General features: G+C 40.5%; 1 protein-coding gene across 2 annotated transcripts in view; it reads right to left on the bottom strand.

Annotated features, from left to right (window-relative positions):
• The window catches only part of NELL1 (NEL-like 1 (chicken)), a 1454777-nt gene that overhangs the window by 771471 nt on the left and 664015 nt on the right, over window positions 1-19291 (bottom strand). For both annotated transcript variants that reach the window (XM_006865820.1, XM_006865821.1), the window contains exon 13: window positions 6127-6252. In XM_006865820.1, the coding sequence (XP_006865882.1) occupies window positions 6127-6252 (126 nt within the window). The remainder of the gene's footprint in view (window positions 1-6126; window positions 6253-19291) is intronic.

Raw genomic sequence — 19291 nt, 5'->3', positions numbered from 1 at the left:
CCAGTGAAGTGTATGTGTATTTCACTCATTTTGTTTCTCTATAAAATACCCAGCCTAAGATAAAAAGGGAATAATGATATAGGATTTTATGCCAAAATAAGGAGTATGGATTTGATGGGAAGCTGCATGTGAAACTTAAGCAAATGTGTAGGATTTCTGCCTTACAAAGATCTGTCTTGGCTGCCATGTGTGCAATGGGTTATAATGGAGCAAGACTAGAAGAAGAAAATCCAGTTTGATGGCAGCCATTGTAGAAGTCCACCAGGATGGACGGGGTGAATAGATTTGAATAGGGTGTGGCAGGTACAGTAAAAAGAGCTTATGAATGGACTCAACATGCATAGATAGGCAAGGAAAAGAATGGAATCAAGAATCATCTCTAGAACTTTGACTTGCTTTCAGTTCCTGAGATGGGAACAGTTAAAAGAGGTTTACATAAGACAAAGAAATCAAGAGTTCTGTATCATACATGTTTAGTAAGGAATGCCTATTAAACTTCTACGAGTAGATGTCAAGTTGAATATATGATAGGAAAGTTCAGGAGAAAGATTGCAGGCTGAGACATAAATTGAGGAGTCACTGGCACAGAGATACGGTTCAACAAAGATATCTAATAAAAACATACAGTTAAACAGAACAGGGTCTAGGGCAGACCAACCTTCAAGTAGCAACAGAGAAAGAATAGCTAGAAACACCAGGCAAGAGTGGTCAGTGATATAGAAGACAGTTGTTGTTAAATACCTTCAAGTTGCTTCTGACCCACAACAACTTTGTATAAGGTTTCCGAGGAGCGGCTGGTATGCTTGAACTGCCAACTCTGTGATTCAAATCAACTTTGCAGTCCAGCACATTAATCCACAGTGTCATACCAAGACTCCATAAGAGAACGGGATTGTCACAAAAATGAAGAAAATGTTTCAAAGAGGAAGGTATGGACAGCCCTATTAAATGCTACTAAGAGGTCATGTGATATGAACCTTAGATTGAACAAAATGGAGATCATTACTGACTTTGCAAAATGAGAAGAACAGTAGAGAAATGGGGTAGACTGTAAAAATAAGAAAAGTTTTTTGTTGTTGTTGGTTTTTTTTTTTTTGTGTGTGTGTGTGTGTGTGTGTGTGTGTGTGTGTATGTGTGTTTTAAGAAAAAGACCTTACTGCAAATTATATGACCTATAGAAGTCAAAAGCCTTCATCAAGAAAGGAAATGCGGATAGGTCTCTTGTGATACAATAGTGAATAATTGTTATCAGGACTGACTGTGAGGGTTGGAAATGTAAAGATATGCGTTTATAGCCAGGAGGGGAACGCATAACTTTTCAGACTAGGTGCGAGGGACCCTGGGAACATCAAGGGAGAAGAGCAGAGAGCAGGACCCTACCCAGAGAAGCAGTGATGCCAGAGATGGAGGCAGAGACCATGATGTGGAGAGATTGAGCAGCTGGGGGCTCCAGTCATAGAGAGGGAGGGAGAGGGGCTGTGTGCTGAGGACTAGGGGGCAGGCTTGCAGGGTATACCCTTTGGTTGGTTGATGATGCATGGAGGAGATTGTAACCATGGCACTGAAATGATATACGATAGGATGAATGTAAAACTAATGTTCTTCCATGTAAACTATCACATAATTCACAATAAAATATTAAAAAAAAAAAAAGCCTTCATCAAGATTTTTGCAAATTCCAGGAGGCAGTGGTGATGATGATGTATGTATTTATAGGGAGGGTGCTGGGGCTCAGAATGACTCATTTTCAATGGCCATCTGTACCTGTAAAGTCCCAGGGTCTATACTGACATGAACCATTTGTGTTGCCCACCACACTGATTTGTGCTGTATGGTGAGAGGGAGCAGGCAGAGACTGGCTTGGGAGAGCAGACATCATTCAGAATTCAGTGTAGAGTAGACTTTAATTAAGCTGTGAGGGTCATGCTGAGCCATTTTCAGTGCTAGGGAACAGCAAAGCAACAGGGAATCTCACTGGTGATTTCACTGATCCTCTCTGCCCTCTACAATGCCTGCTCTTCTGGTTCCTCTCTCGTCTCACTGTTCTTCTTTTAATCTTTCTAATATTTCTGTTTCCCTTCAGGAAAAAATAAATACATCATGCATGTGTATACACCCACACAGAATGAAACATGAAACAAAAGATGTGTGTGTGTGTGTGTGTGTATACATGTTGTTGTTGTTGTTAAGTGCCGTCGAGTCGGTTCCAACCCATAGCAACCCTGTACAGGGTTTCCGAGGGTGTAAATCCTTACGGGAGTAGAAAGCCTCATCTTTCTCCCGCAGAGCAGTTGGTAGTTTCGAACCGCTGACCTTAAGGTTCACAGCCCGATTCGTAACCACTACGCTACCAGAGCTCCTTGTGTATATACATACATACATACATATATATATTTTTGTTGTTGTTGTTAAGTGCTGTTGAGTCAATTCCAACCCACAGTGACCCTGTAAAGGGTTTCCAAGGAGCAGCTGGTGAGCTTGAAGCACCGACCTGTAGTTCAAACTACTTTGCAGTCTGAACGCATTAGTCCACGACACCACATCAGGACTCCATATATGTATATGTGTGTGTATACACACACACACATATATATATATACACACACATATATATACATATATACACACATACATTTTTTTTAAGGGGGGCGGGCGGTGCCAGTGGTTAACATGCTCAGCTGCTAACTGAAAGGATGGAGATTTAAATCCTACCAGACACACTTCAGGAGAAAGGCCTGACAATCTAGTTCCGAAAACAGTTAACAAATAAAAACCTCAAGGACAGTTCCACTCTGATCATCATGAATCAAAATATACTACATGACAACTGGTTCCGGTTTCTATTTTTTCAAAAGGATGGCAGGGAAGGCATGCTTGGGATAATTCAGATAAGACAGGTTCCTTCCTAAAAGGAAATTTTGGAGTTAGTTCTAAAGAGAACACATGTTCCACGTATAAACCACCTGACAGAGCATCTAGCCGTAACAAGTATTCAACAAGCGCTAACTCTGGCCTCCCTTCCTCAGTGAGGAAATGTAAGCAGAGGTGAACATTCTGACCTCACTTCAACTATGTCTTTCACACAGTAGGACCTTGTTGTTGTTGTTGTTGTTGTTGTTGTGGAGTCGGTTCCGACTCATAGCAACCCTGTACAGGGTTTCCAAGGCTGTAAATCTTTATGGGACCAGAAAGCCTCATGTTTCTCCTGCAGAACAGCTGGTAGTTTCGAACTGTTGACTCTGAAGTTAGCAGCCCAATTCCTAACCGCTATGCTACCAGAGCTCCTTCAGTAGGACCTTAATTAAGGCTTATCGTAGTACAAGGTGTAGGGCCATTGTATTCTAGAAGATATTAACTGGCTCTTTCTAATCTTAGGGTTGTATGAAGTCAAGACCAGGATACACTAGGAAGCACATGGTAATAGCCATGTAAAACTTCACAGCTTTGTTAGATGGCTTTATTTTTTAACAGGTCCAAAAGTGTTTTGCCCCCTTAAACTATTTAGGTCTCAATAGACTATGATTAAGAAACTCTGGTGACCTTGTGGTTATGAGTCAGGCTGCTAACCTCAAGGTCAGCAGTTTGAAACTACCAGTCATTCTGTGGGAGAAAGATGAGGCTTTCTGCTCCTGTAAAGATTTACAGCCTAGGACATGCTATACAGGGTCACTGTGAGTCAAAATCGACTCCACAGCATACAACTACCACCACCACTACACTATGAATGGAATTCCTGATGTGGCAGAACCACAAGGCTGGCACCTCAAACCCATCAGCTGCTCCCTGGAAACCCTACACAGGGTTGCTTTGAGTCGGAACCAACTGAGCCCTGGTAACACAATAGTTAAGTGCTTCTCTGCTAACCAGGAGGTCAGTTCTAGGCTCTATAGGAGAAAGATGTGACAATCTGTCTCTATAAAGATTTAGAGACTTGGAAACCCTATGAGCTGCTCTCCTCCATCCCACAGCAGCGCTGTCAGTCAGATTCAACTCAACAGCAGTGGCTATGGCAGGCTTCTGTAATGCATAGTGCTGTAAAATAAGCGAATTTCAAGGTCAGCGGTTCAAATCCATCAGCTACTCCTTAGAAACCCTACATTGGGTCGTTATGAGTTGGAACCTTCTTGGTGGCACTTTGCAACATCTTGCTTCCCTTTGTTGTGGTTGTTAACTACCACAGAGTTGGGCCTGTATAGGGCTTCTGAGGACCAGCTTGTTTCCCTAAGGATTTTGATTATACTATGAAAAACCATGTTAATAATATTGACTTTCTATGGCTCTCAGAAACCTGCATGAATCAGGGACTTCCAGAACATAGCTGAAGAAGAATCAATTAGTAATATATACTAATTCTCCCTTGATGGACTCCAGAACATAGCTGAAGAAGACTCAATTAGTAATATATACAAAGGAACATCAGCATTAATATAGGCTTGCTAACGTGCTTCCTAAAGAGATCCTGGATGGTGCAAACAAGTAAGCAATGTACTACTAACAGAAAGATTGACAGCTTGAACCTACTAAGAGGTACCTGGCAAGATAGTCATAGGGTGACCTGCTACTGAAATAGCACAGCCATGAAAACCCTACACAGTAGTTATAGTCTGCAAACATAGGGACAGCAGGAGTTAGAATTTACTTGACGCTAACTACAACATGTTTCCTTAAACTCTGCAAGTTCTTTCACTTCTGAAAAGGGCCTTAAGAATTAACTGTATTAAGAAAAGAGTGGCAACACCTTTTTTTTTTCTTCCAATTTTCAGATTTTTTTAAATGTTTTATTGTTAAACTATGTGATAATTTACATGGGAGAACATTAGTTTTACTTTCATCCTATCATATTATCATTTCATTGCCATGGTTACAATCCCCTCCATGCATCATCAACCAACCAAAGAGTATACACTACAAGCCTGCTGCTCGGTCATCATCACACAACCCCTCTCTCTCTCTCTGTGTCTAAAGTCCCCAACTGTTCCATCTCTCCACGTCATTGTCTCTGCCTCCATCTCAGGCATCACTGCTTCTCTGGATAGGGTCCCGCTCTCTGCTCTTATCCCTTCATGGTCTCAGGAACCTCCACTCTTAGACTGCAAAGTTAATCACTCCTTTCCTTGCTACAAAACATATATCTTTACATTTCCAACCCTCACAATCAGTCCTGATAACAAGTATTCACTATTTTATCACAAGAAACCTATCTGCATTACATTTCATCAGCCCTGCCCAGGCAGATTGGATACTACTCAGTGGAGAGTCTACCTTCCTCCACGCTCTCTGGATCCAGATTCCCTCTTGAAAGCGTGTAAGCCAGTCATTTCTTGTCTTTGTAGCAACGCGCCCCTTTCCGCACTTTGCGTAGCCAATGTCCAAGTTGCCCATCCCTGTGTACTCTGTGTATGGAGTCAGATTGGGCTTTTAAACACATTTTATCCAAGAGAAGAAAGACATGGAAATTTCTACCACCATTAGCCAAGGTATTGTAAATGTCTTGAAGTACTTGCATTTGACTGAAAGTATATTAGGGCCCCAAACCTAATGCCTCACAAAGCCAGCATCACTTACACACAGATATTGTCCACAGTTCCTGGAGTTTGGGTTACTGTGACTAGTTCATTGATATGAACAAAAAAAAAAGAAAAACTAGCAATACGCACATAACAACCAAAATATTCTTAACTGGCTCTTATGTGCACAATCTCTATTCACCAGGTACTCCTGTCGCCCCCTTAAATAAAATCCTGTCTTTTCCAATGAGCTGAAAGTACATTTTATTATACACAGAAACATGTCACCATGATGAAGGAGAATACGTGGATACACTTTTCTATTTTGGGAACTAATATTCTAAGTTTCTCAGTGTTACTAAAGGCAACTGGGAATTCAATTTTAAAACACATACCCATGCATGCAGGTACACACACAAAGAGTCAGAGTGGGAGAAAATTATGAAGATAAACTTTATTATTACTTTGTTCTCAAAAGGCAAAGGTGAAATAATGCAAGAGAAAAATTATGTAAGTAAAAACAGCACCTTGTGTATGTATTAAAAGCTAAATGTAAACATCTCAGGTATGCTGCACAGAAATGATCGATAGAAAAACAACACTGCTTCTCCACACTCACCTGTACAAGAGAAGTCATCCACACGAATGTATCCCGGGACACAGTCACAGCGATATAACCCAGGCAGGTTGACACACACTGTATTGGCATGACAGTAATGCATCTTGGCTGCACATTCATCAATATCTGTAGGATTAAAAAAAAAAGAAGCAATATCATAGTCAGTCAAATGAGTGTGCAACTAGTGTGCAATCATTTGGCAATATAATTAGACAAGGGATATGTGTATGGGAGTGATCTGGGAACAAAAGCAAAAATGCATCAAGCACAAAAGCATTACTACAACTTTAGCTGGTGCATTAGAAATCATCCTGAGCTTAAATTATTTTTAGATAAATGCATGGTAGGATACAAAAGATTAACATTCCAGAAATATGAAGATTACATCTACTACTGTAATTTCCTTCTCCAAGAAAGACACTCTATTTAAATGCCCCAAATCAAGGAGTTCTGTGTTCATTGAGTGGCTACCAATTAATATCTACTAGGTGTCCACAGAACACGGCACAATATTTATCAGCGAGATCAAGAGACTCCAGCTCCTCTCTGCCTATGTGTCTTACTAAGACATGCTTTAATCCATCTGTTACAAAATGATGGTGTATTCAGCTTCTCCCATGGTGTACCGTGAATACAGCAGCTGCTGTCTGATGAAAATCAATGTCTTTCATCAGCCGATCTGGGAATCCACCCCACGAGATAGAATAATGGGCTGTTTCAACCAAAGATATCACTTTATTTGGAATAGAGGTCAGAGCATCACCAGCTTTCTCACAGAAGTGCAAGATATCAATTAAATTAACCTATAGCCTTAAGTAAGTGCAAACAGTGTTGATTCTTTTTCTGGAGGTTACAGCTTCAAAAATGGCTTTAGGTCATTTTATTCACACTGCTAATGTGTCATGTTTAGGGAGAGGAAGATAAGCACAGCATGGGAATTCAAGACACAAAATATGATTGCTAATTCGGATTCTGCTAATAACTAGCCTATGACTTGCATATCACCAGTACTAGTCCCAGTATCCTCTTTATCTGTGTTTGTAAGCATACATTCTGAATTTATTATGTTACATCTTCATCTGCATTATCTAATTTTATCCTTATACAATTCTAGAACAAGGTACAATAACTACCCCCCACACCTCCACTCCCCATTTAACAATCAAGGAAATTGAAGTTAGAGAAGTTCAATCTCTGGCACAAAGTTATCCGGTTAGTGCATGCTAGAGGCAGGATTTGAACTTAGAAACAAATCTCTCAGTCACTTCATTAAAGCACCTTGCCATATCCAAGTTCCATTAAGAGAAACCAAGAGTTTCTAAGGATGAAAATGGCAATATCAAATTTACTGGGGAACTCACTTATCCATTTACTTGAAAACTAATAGTAGTAGCCTGGTGTAGCGAGTTTGAAGAACTTTAGGAATGATTAAGGAAAAAGATAAATAACCAAAACACTGCAACAACACACAACAAGGTATTTATTGGGGTTGATGCATAACAGGAGGTCTTCCAGAGGCAAAGGAGAGGTGGAACTGAAAAATCTCAGGGAAGAGAATCAGGGAGGTGAGGACCGTGATCCTGCGCAATATCTTCCTGCAACAAGGGAAGAGTTTCCGGGTTACAGAACTCCAAAGGACAGACACAGCTGGGTGTCCTTCTAGCTACAGGGTTTTATGGTTTCTACGGCTCACAGATGTTGGGCAGAGTTTTGAAACGATATGCAGAGCAGGCAGTCTCTAAAGTGGCTAAAAACCTGCTAAGTTTGGTCCTACTAGGTCTTGGAGGCTAATCAGCCTTAACATGCCCATAAAGCAGCAAACAGTCTGGGGCTGACACATAGAGGCCATCCTTACCTCAGCTGGTTTACTTCCTAGTAAAACCTCCTGAAATATCAGATTCTTTTCTATGCCAAAGGTTTGTCAGTCTATAATAAACATGATTAAATACTATAAGGTAAACACTGGACTGCTACCCAAGAGGTCGGTAGTTCAAACCCACTAGCCACTTGTTGGAAATCCCACACCGGGCCGCTATGGGTGAGAATAGACTCATGGCACATAACAACAACATCAACAGGGCCTAATTAGGAGCCTAGAGGAAGGCCCACAATTAGCAAGGGTTCCCATAACTATGGTATAACAGAACACAAAAATTAGTGAAATTATAATCAAAAAAGTCTTCTGCCCACATACTACTACTATGTGCTTCCAAAACAGATCTGAGATCATGAACAAAAACAAGAAAGAATTAAAACATAGTGTGGCATTGTGGGCTAATGGGTCAGACTGCAAAGTCATTTGAACTGCAAGGTCGGTGGGTTCAAGCTCAGCAGCTGCTCCTTGGAAACCCTGTACAGTGTCACTATGAGTCGGAATCAACTCGACGGCACTCAGCAACGAGAAGACCCCATCAGACTCAAGCGTGAAGCAATTCTCTCAGGAATCTGAGACACACAAGCATTAAATATCGTTCAGATTTCTCTGGAAGTCAGGGCATTAGCCTTCTTACACAAGAAGTTTTTCAACACCATTTAAGCATTTTGCTTCCCACCAAAGGGTTGTTGTTGTTGTTATGTGCCGTGGAGTCGGTTCTGACTCATAGCGACCCTGCACAGGGTTTCTGAGGCTGTTAATCTTTACGGGAGCAGAAAACCTCATCTTTCTCCCACGGAACAGCTGGTAGTTTCGAACTGCTGACCTTGTGGTTCGCAGCCCGATTCGTAACCACTACGCTACCAGAGTAGAAAAGTATTTCTGAAAGGAGTAAAAATTAATTTAACTACTCGGAATTGTGAAGCTGAGTTAAGACAAAGATTCAGAAGTGACCATTTGCAATAAGGAGTACGCTGCTGACCTTGACGTTGACAAGACTAGATTTGGTAGACTAATGGGGGAAATGGCTGATGGGAACTGATTACAAATATAATGGAATTAGAAGGAGAGTCAGAAATAACACATCTCTTCTGGTGTTTGTTCTTTGGAGCTCTTTTTCTCTTAGACTCTATACTTGACTGCAGCAGAATACAGCATAAGGACACCATGTTCACTCTCTTTCTCTTGTCCTAGCGCACATTAAGTTAACTACAGAGTTTATATGGAGAGGAGCCCAGGTGGCATAGTGGATTACACGTTGGGCTGCTAACTGCAAGATCTGCTGGTCCAATGCACCAGCTATTCTGATAGAGAAAGAGGTGGCCTTCTACTCCTGAAAAGATTTACAGCCTCAGAAACTCTACACAGGGTCACAACAAGTTAAAATCAACTCGTTGGCAATGGACTTGGTGGTTAGGGTTGGGAAAAGGTATTAAATACTGCTCAGGAAAAGAGGGAGTCCTGGTGTGGCGCTGTGGGTTAATGCGCCAGACTGCAAAGCCGTTTGAACTGCAAGGTGGGTGGTTCAAGCTCACCAACTGCTCCTCGGAAACCCTATACAGGGTCGCTATGGGTTAGAACCGACTCAGTGGCACTTAACAACAACTGGAAAACAGGGAAAGGGAATTTCCATGTGAATGTACCAGGATGGGTTGAGGGTCCACTTATGTTTTTCAGTCTATGGATGCAAAATGAAAGCAATCAACATGGCTGTGTTCTTCTCCTGTCCCATTCAGCTATTCAGAATAAGTGAAAGGGTTAACTGGAAAACCAGCTGTAATCATGGATTCATTTTTCGACAAATATAGTTAAATATACAATAGAGTAAAAGGAATCAGAAAAGAGAATGATAGTGGGGCCTCAAGGAACTTCGTTCGTCTGGTGAGAAGTTAAGTGAGGACAGGATGAGGAAAGTAGACAGGTGACACGGAATGAACATTATTGTGGACACTGTGATTCACTACGCAGTATAGAGTCACTATGAGTTGGAATCAACTCAGCAAGTTTGATTTTTTAGTTTAACTACCTTAACAACTCAAGAACTTGTTTCCTTGGCTGCTGGAAGTCTAACTTGCTCACAGCCTTCAGCTGACAGTCTCCAGAGAAATTGCCCTTGACTGAAGCCAGCTGTCTCCTGTGTAGGCAAGTCCAATAAAGCCTGGTTCTCCTTCATTGCCTTCAACTCAGGATACTTCTGAAGGACTCTCTCAGATTCAAAGCACTCCCTGTATCCAATCCTGTTTCTCTTCCTTCCCCACAGGTATTCAACCCTATTCATCAAAATTTCCAAGTTTTCCTTCATCTGGGCATATAGCAGAACTGTATTTCTCCATCCGCTCTGAAGTAAAGCATGGCTATGTAACCTGAACATGAAACCTAAAGTAAGTGTATCAAATCTGGATAGGAAGATTAAGAGCCAGTATCCAATTCCCTACATTGGCCTTTTCTCTACCTTAGAAGCTGTGAAAGCATGGAAGTGAAAAATCTATCAGCCTGAACCCTGAGTGAGGAAGGGCTCACCAGCTGAACCATGATGAAAATGTTGCAGAAGGTAGATAACACACCATTGTTATTTTGGACTATAGAGCCTATTGTGGCTAGTATAGAGCATCTCAAAGAACAAAGGTATTTCTTGAACTTGAAAGATGAACAGAAATTCACCGAAGATGGAGAAAACGACAGGAAAAATGCAGAAGTTAAACTGTTGAGATCTGAAGAGTCAGTAAGAGAGAGACCCAGTCAGTCCCGCACAAACAAAGGACAGTAATTACTCTGCTACTAGACTCTGAGGTACAGTGATAAATAAATTGCCATCATGGACCCTAGAGCCTGGTAGGGACCATCGTCAATGTATGAAACTTATAGTTAAGTTCTACCAAAGAAGGGAAATCTTTTAATAGGGAGATATGACCTAGTCTGAGAGGGTCAGGAAAGGAATTCTCTATGGAAGTCATATTTCATCTGAGACTTGAAATAGATCTGAAAGAGATAAAGGGTAGAGAAATAACACACCAGAAAGGAATGCTTGAGAAGACTTGGATACAGAAAGGAGCTTTGCCTATTTGAAACGAAACTGGAAAGATAAACTTTCAGGTCAGATCCTGCCGGGCCTTGTCGGCCATGTCAAGGAGTCTGGACTTTAATCAAGGTCCAATTTCTGTTTTAAAAATATCACTCAGGCTGTAGCGAAGAGAATGGATTGGTGCCGGGCAAGCTGAAGGCTAAATCACGGTATTTTACTCACAGAGATACAGCACGCTGAACTCCTTCTCACTCTGCTGGGGTGCTCAGCCATTCTTTAAGATGAGAAACTAGTCAGGACTTGCCTCTGAGGCTATTCAATCTTCAGCCATGGGCCACTGCTGCCAACAAGGCTGCTGAGTACAATGAATGTTTCCCTGTCAGGACATTGTCAATTCCTCTCAGAGGGAAAAGTCCTGACTCATTTCCTGCAGGCCACCAGATAACTGCTGAGAGACCTCTGCCTCATCTAGATGTGAAGACATTACTTGGCTAAAACAAGCTCATTTCGATTCAAACCAGCCAAGCTATCTTCTTGTTTGTAGGATTCTAAGAAAACGAATAAAATTGTTTTCAAAAACCAAACAAGGCTATGGTTACAAAAATTCCAATGAGAGTTCTTCACATAGATTTGTCTAACCCATACTCTGAGTCACCTGGGAACCCAGAGCTATACATTCCCTGCAGATGTGTCTCTGAATGGCTTATGTTCCGGTTCATAGCAGTTGTAATTTTAGCTTCTGAATAATAATTTCCTGGGTAGGTACCAGGAAAAACAAAGCAGAAAAGATGACAAATGCATCAGAAAATTAAACTGTCACAACCATATCTTTGTTGCTTTCCCTTTCCCACACACCCCACAGACACAAAAAGTAACTTGTCGAAATGGTGAGGAAGAGAAGAAGAAACCTGTTAAGTCATTCAGCTAGGAACCTTGCAACAAAATGATGAAAGAAAAGAAGAAACTGGCAACTTCCAGGGTTTCAGGATGGGGATGAGGGATGGAATAGCTACACATTTGTAAAAAGAAAAATTGCCTCCCCATTCTCAAAGACACAACTCTGCAGACAGTTTCAATAGGACTCAAGAGTGCTTCAAAAGCAAATCTGATTATAAAGAGAATCAAAACAGAATTAACATCTTCAGAGAACCAGGAGAGCCTAAGAAAACAATCATGAGAAACTGAACATTCTGAGAGCTTTCAAATGAGCCTAGGACAAATGTTGCTTTCTGTTCACACACAATAGACCTAGAAGGTAATAAATAACCAAAAAAAAAAAAACAAAAAACCCTCCCCAATGATGAATGAACTGAGACACAGCAAGAGAAACTGAATGGGCCCAAAGCAACATGGATTCTAACCACAGGTCTAAAATGCAAGTCTGGCCTTTGCCCACATGGGAAATGTGCTATTACCAATGTAGATTTCTACAGTAATCATCTCTCCCAATGAGAAATTCATCCAATTATCTAGAGGGAAGAGGAGACTTGAACCTCTAGAGTGGAGCTTGGGAAACCTCAAGCCCAGGCTCAACCAAGCTGAAGGTCTGAACCAGTTTCCAATCTCCGCTGGAAAAACTGCAGGTAACCAAGTGTCTACTAGAAGGATGAATAGTTTAAAGAAGCACATTCTTAGGCACAGGAGACATCAAGATGAGAAAGAGTAATCGTAGTTGTTAGTTGTCATCGAGTCGGTGATGACTCATAGCGACCCTGTGTACAACAAAATGAACAAAGTCAACCTTTCAATTGTTGCTACACCTGAGCCCCTTGCTGCTGCCAATCCATCTCATTGGGAGGGGGTTCTTCCTTTTCTTCTCTGAACCTCCACTTTACCAAACATGATGTCCTTCTCCAGTTACTGGTCCCTCATGACTATATGTCCAAAGTACGAGAGACAAAGTCTAGCCTTCCAGGAGTCCAAGGAGCACTCTGGCTGTACTTCCAATACAGATCTATTGGTTCTTTTGGCAGTCCATGGTCCTTTCAAAATTCCTCACCAGAACCACAACTCAATGCAACAATTCTATGGTCTTCCTCTATTCACTGTTCAACTTTCACATGCATATGAAGTTATCGAAAATACCATGGCTTGGGCCAGGCGAACTTTAGTCCCAAACTGACAACTTTGCTCTTCAACACTTTAATGAGGTGCTTGTGAAACAGATCTGCCCATTGCAATATAGCATTTGATTTCCTCACTTTTGCTTCCATCACTGTTGATGGTTGATCCAAGCAAAATGAAGTCTTTGACAATTTCAATATTTTAATCATTTATGTGGATGTTGTTTATTGGTCCAGTGGTGAGGATTTTTGTTTTCTTTATACTGAGATGCAACACATATTGAAGGCTGTGGTCTTTGATATTCATAAGTATTTTAAGGCCTCTTCAATTTCAGCAAACAAGATTGTATCATCTGCATATCATAGTTTGTTAATAAGTCATTGTTCTTGTTGTTATGTGCCTTGGAAGTGGTGTCAACTCATATCAACCCTGTATAGAGTTTCTGAGGCTGTAAATCTTAATGGGAGTAGAAAGCCTCATCTTTCTCCCATGGAACAGCTGGTAGTTTTGAACTGCTGACCCTGAGTTTCGCAGCCCGATTCATATTCACTACACTACCAGAGCTACTTGTTAATCAGTCATAGGACATACTTATTAAGGTAAAACTAGGAACAGTCCCTGCACTTAATAAATACTCAATGTGTGTGATTTCTACGTACTAGACCCTATGATAGGTTCCCTACATATGTTGCTGTTGTTAATTACCATCAAGTTGATTCTGACTCACAGTGATCCTGTATAGGATTTCCAAGGAAGCTGATAGGTTTGAACTGCCAACCTTGTGGTTAGCAGTCCAATGCTTATCCTAAAGCACCACACCAGGATTTTCCTGTACATAAATCATCTAATTGATTTATCTTGACTATTTTAGGAAATAGGTATCCCCATGTCACAATGAGGAAACCAAAGCTCAGAGATGAAGTCACTTGATCAAAGCACAAAGTCAGTAACCCTAAGTGCCCAGAGTTGAATCTAGCCACTCTGACTGCAGAGTTGGCATTGTTTTCACTGTGTCAATTCTAGCACTAGACACTGCTTCAAACTTCTGATTATGTTAGCTGTGAACTGAGACAAATAGCTCCCTCAATTCTGTGCTGTGTGCAAAGTTGTTCACAACTCTTGTTCTGGTCTTACATTCTTTATTAAAATACCAATGCTGCGCTGTGCGTTGTTGCTTTCCTGGCTCCTTTAAACAGAATCCCAAATACTTCTGCAGTTGATGCTCCAGTGACCATGGACCCCAAAAGAGGCAATGATATTCTGCTCCAAACTGGAACCCACAGCTTAATAGAACCTCAGGTTCAGGTTGCTTAGCACTGTCAAAAATCACACACTAGTGACAGAAAGGCCTTGGTTTGTTATTTAAAAGTGTTAGAGAACCATCTATAAACCTCAATGCAAAATATATCAGCTCAGGCAAATGGGGCTTAAACTGCGATGATTCTCATAGACCATCACCTTTGAAATATCAGAGCTCTTCTTATGGAGGACTTTTGAGGGGATAAAAATATATGATATATCCCTCTGCAGGATGATGCAGTCATTTGTTTTCACTTTTAAAAGGTATTCTGATGGACTTTAAAATGAAAGTTGGCATGGCATAATGATTCTCCACCTATCACCAACATCTTTATACATAGAAGGATCCAGAAGCTGCCATTCTCATCATTACATCACAGTGCAGCTCATCCCTGACTTACAACAGGATTCCATCCCAACAACTCTGACCTAAGGTGATTCTAATGTAAGCCAATACCTTTTTGTTTTTTTAAGTTTTCAAAGCCTGCTATATCCGGCAGTGTTTTGAACAATAAATCATACATTGAACATCTGACAATGAGAACATCAGCAATTTGTACACTGCAACATATTACAAATGTGTCTGGTGCATGTTACTAATGATAAGATGTACAAACAAACAGATTACAATTGGTAGTCTGTGTGATTCCTGGTAACCTGCAAATATGTATTCAGTCAGTAACTAGTTTACAGGGTCTGGGTAGCAAAGACAGATGCAGATGCAAATAATTCTTTTTATAAAATGGTATGTGCTGTTCAGAGTTTTATGTAAGCATTTCCTAAACTTAACTTAGGGAGGTTGGGACACAACCTCTGGTGAAAATAAAGACGCTATATTCACTCTATTGAAGCTGCAATTTTTTTAAAGACATGGAAAGGTGAAGAAAAATTAATATTTACTGATACCCTGTTCTGTATCAAGATTTTACTTCATGAGTTTCAAATGTCCCCTGGGCTGGCATCAGATGGACAGGTAAAGTACAGGGACAAGGCCTGAGTCTGTGTGTGTGTTACAGCTGTATAATACTGGATGCTTTCTTATACTGAGGAGCTACTGGAGTCCTGGTGTGGCACTGTGGGCTCATGCGCTGGACTGCAATGTCAGCTTGAACCGCCAGGATGATGGTTCAAGCTCACCAGCCGCTCCTTGGAAATCCTCTACAGGGTCGCTATGGGGCAGAACTGACTCAACGGTACTTAATAATAAAATATGATATCTAATGTGAACTTATGAAAACACAGGAAGGCAGACAAGATGTGGATAATTTCCTCCTTTTTCAGGTCAAGAAATAAAAACCCATAAACACTGACAATCATTGAGGTAGGAACAGAAGCAAGATCGTCTAAGTCTGGAATTAGTGTTTTAGCCAACATATCCATTGCTTTCTATAATTACACTTTTCTTCCTAAACCAAGGGGAAAAAATCCAAATGCCTATAGACACCAGGAATATAACTCAAATAGTAGTATGTGATTTTGACCCATCTCCCACTCTCATTTTCCTAGTTGAGAAAACACAAAAATGGTTCTCTCTTATAAGGGAGAAAACACAATGCAAACCCAATAATAAATGGAAACACTGAACCTCAATGGCGAAAAGACAACAGGAAGATTGTGGGGGGTAAAGCAAAATGGTGCTCCAGCAAATATTACCATGATAAAGTAATATCATTAAAACTAAACCCATTGGCATTGAGTTTATTCCAATTCAAAGTGACCCCATACAGGATTTCTGAGACTAATCTTTATAGGAGCAGACACCTTCATCTTTCTTCATCGTAGCAGCCTGCAGATTAGAAATTCTGACCTTGTGACTAGCAGCCCAATACCTAGCCCATGGCACCACACTTCCAACACAGTTCATCTTCTGTGTTAGGTACAATTTTAAATGCTTCATATTTGTATTAATTACTTTAACATTCACAACAACCTTGTGAGGTACATCATATCACAATCTTCACTTTAAAGAAGAGAAATGAGAGGCACAAAAAGGTAAGATAAAATAGAGGTACGAAGAGCAAGGATATTAACTCAGGCACCATAGCTTCAGAGCTGGTACTCTTCACCCTATACTATTTCCTCTTACAAAATGTGGGGTAAATTTATTTATAGTCAATCTGCAAATCTTAGAATAAATTTTAAATGTGCAAATTACCAATTAGTTCCTTTTTATTTCTGTTTTCAAAATTTTGAGCCAAGTAACATGCATCTGCCTACTAGACTCAACCCATATACATCTGGGCCTAAAGGTGTATTAGCACAAAGAGATTCAAGGAGCCGAGAGAGAAAGAGAGAAAGAAAATGGGAGAAATTTTTTAAAAGAAAAGGAAAAAAAAAAAAAAAGGAGGGTGGAGAGAAGGAGTGAGAAGGGAAAGAAGAGAAGGAGAAAGAGAGAATGAAAGGGAATGAAGAGGGAACAAAGAAAGGGGAAAAAATGTGGGGAAATGGTAAAGAATTCAACCTAAGGAGATGCCCAGACATCCTTTTAGTTTCTCAGTTATCTGGTGAAATGGATTTTCACATTCATTTTCTAAGATTGCGCCAAACAAAATTGTGACCTGCCAGATGAAATATTTTTAAATTGAAAAACCAAATGACCTATTGCCATCCCATTCATACCAAAGAAGTCTTCTTAATCAGGGTTAAGTATACTATATGAAACAACTTGGATTGTTGGATTAAACTGTTGGAAAACTTAATAGATTTTTCATATAAAACTATGTCAGCTTCCATAAATTCATGGTAAGATTTTTTTTCATTTTTCAATTTCAGAATCATCACAGTCATAAATTGACATAGATTTCTGTACTGTAGGGAATCTCAGTTTCCCAATTTCCAGATGACATTAGAAAACCATCCAAAGACACTGCCCCTCCCCATAACACACTTCACAGCCTGGCATTTTGGAGCTTTGAGTGTAGCTATAAACCGACATTAAAAGTCCACAAGAAATAAATATACTGAATTATTACTTCTTGGCCTCATGCTGTGCCCCAACCTATCTTAATTTGTCAGTGTCTGAACACAACCATTGAAGTTCTAGTGTTGAAGCATTGCACAGCTCACCACAAGGCAGCCGTACAATGTTTTTCCTGCAGTTAAACCTATCAGACGCTTATCAGAAGCCCTTTACAAGGTCCAACGAGATGGATCAGCCAGGTGGCATCATTGATGGCATCAAGTGTGGCAGCGGTAGTGAGGTTGGCCCAGGATCGGACATTGTTTTGTTCTGCTGTGCATGGGGTCGCTATGAGTCGGTTCCAACTCGATGGCACCTGACAACAACAACAACATGAATCAGAACTGACTCAGGGCATTTAACAACAACAAACACTAACACCACTCATCTGTCCGTTGGTAAGGTTTGAGTGTTGCCATTATATTGGAAGCGATGCTACCAGTATTTTAGTAACAGCAAGGTCAACCATGGTAGAGTGGTTTCAGCAGAAGAGCTACACTAAGAGAGACTAAACATGGCAGGCAATTTTTGAATGTTTAGCCACACACAACAGAAATAGTCATGGAACATGGTCATCTATAGTGCAAGAAGATGAGCCCCTCAGGTTGGAAAGGCACTGAAAACATGACTGGGGAAAAGCTGTCTCCTCAAATAGAGGTGAACATGATGTGAATGGAGCAAAACTTTGAGACCTTCATTTGCTGATGGGACACAACTCTAAGAGAGTAGAAACAGCTGCAAACATCCACAAATAATAGGAACACGGAATATACGATGTATGAGTCTAGGAAAATTGGAAGTTGTGAAAAATGAAATGGAACACATAAATATAAGTATGCTAGGCATTAATGATAGGAGCTCTGGTAGCGTAGTGGTTATGACTTGGGCTGCTAATCTCATGGTCAGCAGCTCAAACTACCAGCTATTCTGCAGGAAACAGATGAGGCTTTCTGCTCCCGTAAAGATTTCCAGCCTCGGAAACCCTGTACAGGGTCACTATGAGTCGGAAACAACTCCACAGTACAAAACAATAACAACAATACAGATGCTGGAGTCCTGGTATGGTGCTGTGGGCTAAAGCACTTGACCACAAGGTCAGTTTGAACCACAAGTTTGAGATTCAAACTCACCAGTCACTCCTTGGAAACAGGGTCACTATGAATCAGAACTGACTTGATGGCACTTAAAAACAACAGAAATTCTGAAGCAAATGAAGTAAGTTAGGAAGACAAAGAGCTGAAAATAAAAGTTCAAAGGGTAGATTAAGAAGACAAAGTCAAATATATTATTAAAAGGTACGCTTGGAATTAGAAAACCTAAAGCGAAGAACATGTTCAGTATTTCTGAAATCGGAAGACCTAAAGAAAAACTTTAAGCCTTGACTTGCAATATTGAAGGATCAAGCTGACAAATTATTGAATGATGCAGAAAGCATCAAAAGAAACTGGAAGATATACACAGTCACTATACAAAAAGAAATGGTCGCTATTCAACCATTTCAAGAGGTAGCATGTGACCAAGCACCGAGGGTACTGAAGGAAGCAGTCCAAGCTGCACTGAAGACATTGGCAAGGCTTCAAGAACTGATGAAATCCAAACGGCAATCTTTCAAAAATTGATGCAGCATTGGAGGTGTTCACTCGTCTATGTCAAGAAATTTGACAGCTATCTGGCCAATTGATTGGGAGAGATACACATGTGCGCTCATTCCAAAGATAGGTGACCCAACAGAATATAGGTATCACCAAAAAATAAATAAATAAAATAAAAATAAAAATCATTAATATTACATGCAAGTAAAATTTTGCTAAAGATAATTTAAAAATGACTGCAACAGTACACCAACAGAGAACTTTCAGAGGTTCAAGCCAAATTCAAAAGAGGATGTAGAACTAAAGATACTGTTGTTGACATCAGATAGATCTTGGCTGACAACAGAGACTACCAG

The sequence above is a fragment of the Chrysochloris asiatica genome, unplaced genomic scaffold (genome assembly GCF_000296735.1).
Source record: "Chrysochloris asiatica unplaced genomic scaffold, ChrAsi1.0 scaffold00083, whole genome shotgun sequence".
Lineage (NCBI taxonomy): Eukaryota > Metazoa > Chordata > Mammalia > Afrosoricida > Chrysochloridae > Chrysochloris > Chrysochloris asiatica.
This window is presented reverse-complemented; position numbering and strand designations above follow the sequence as displayed.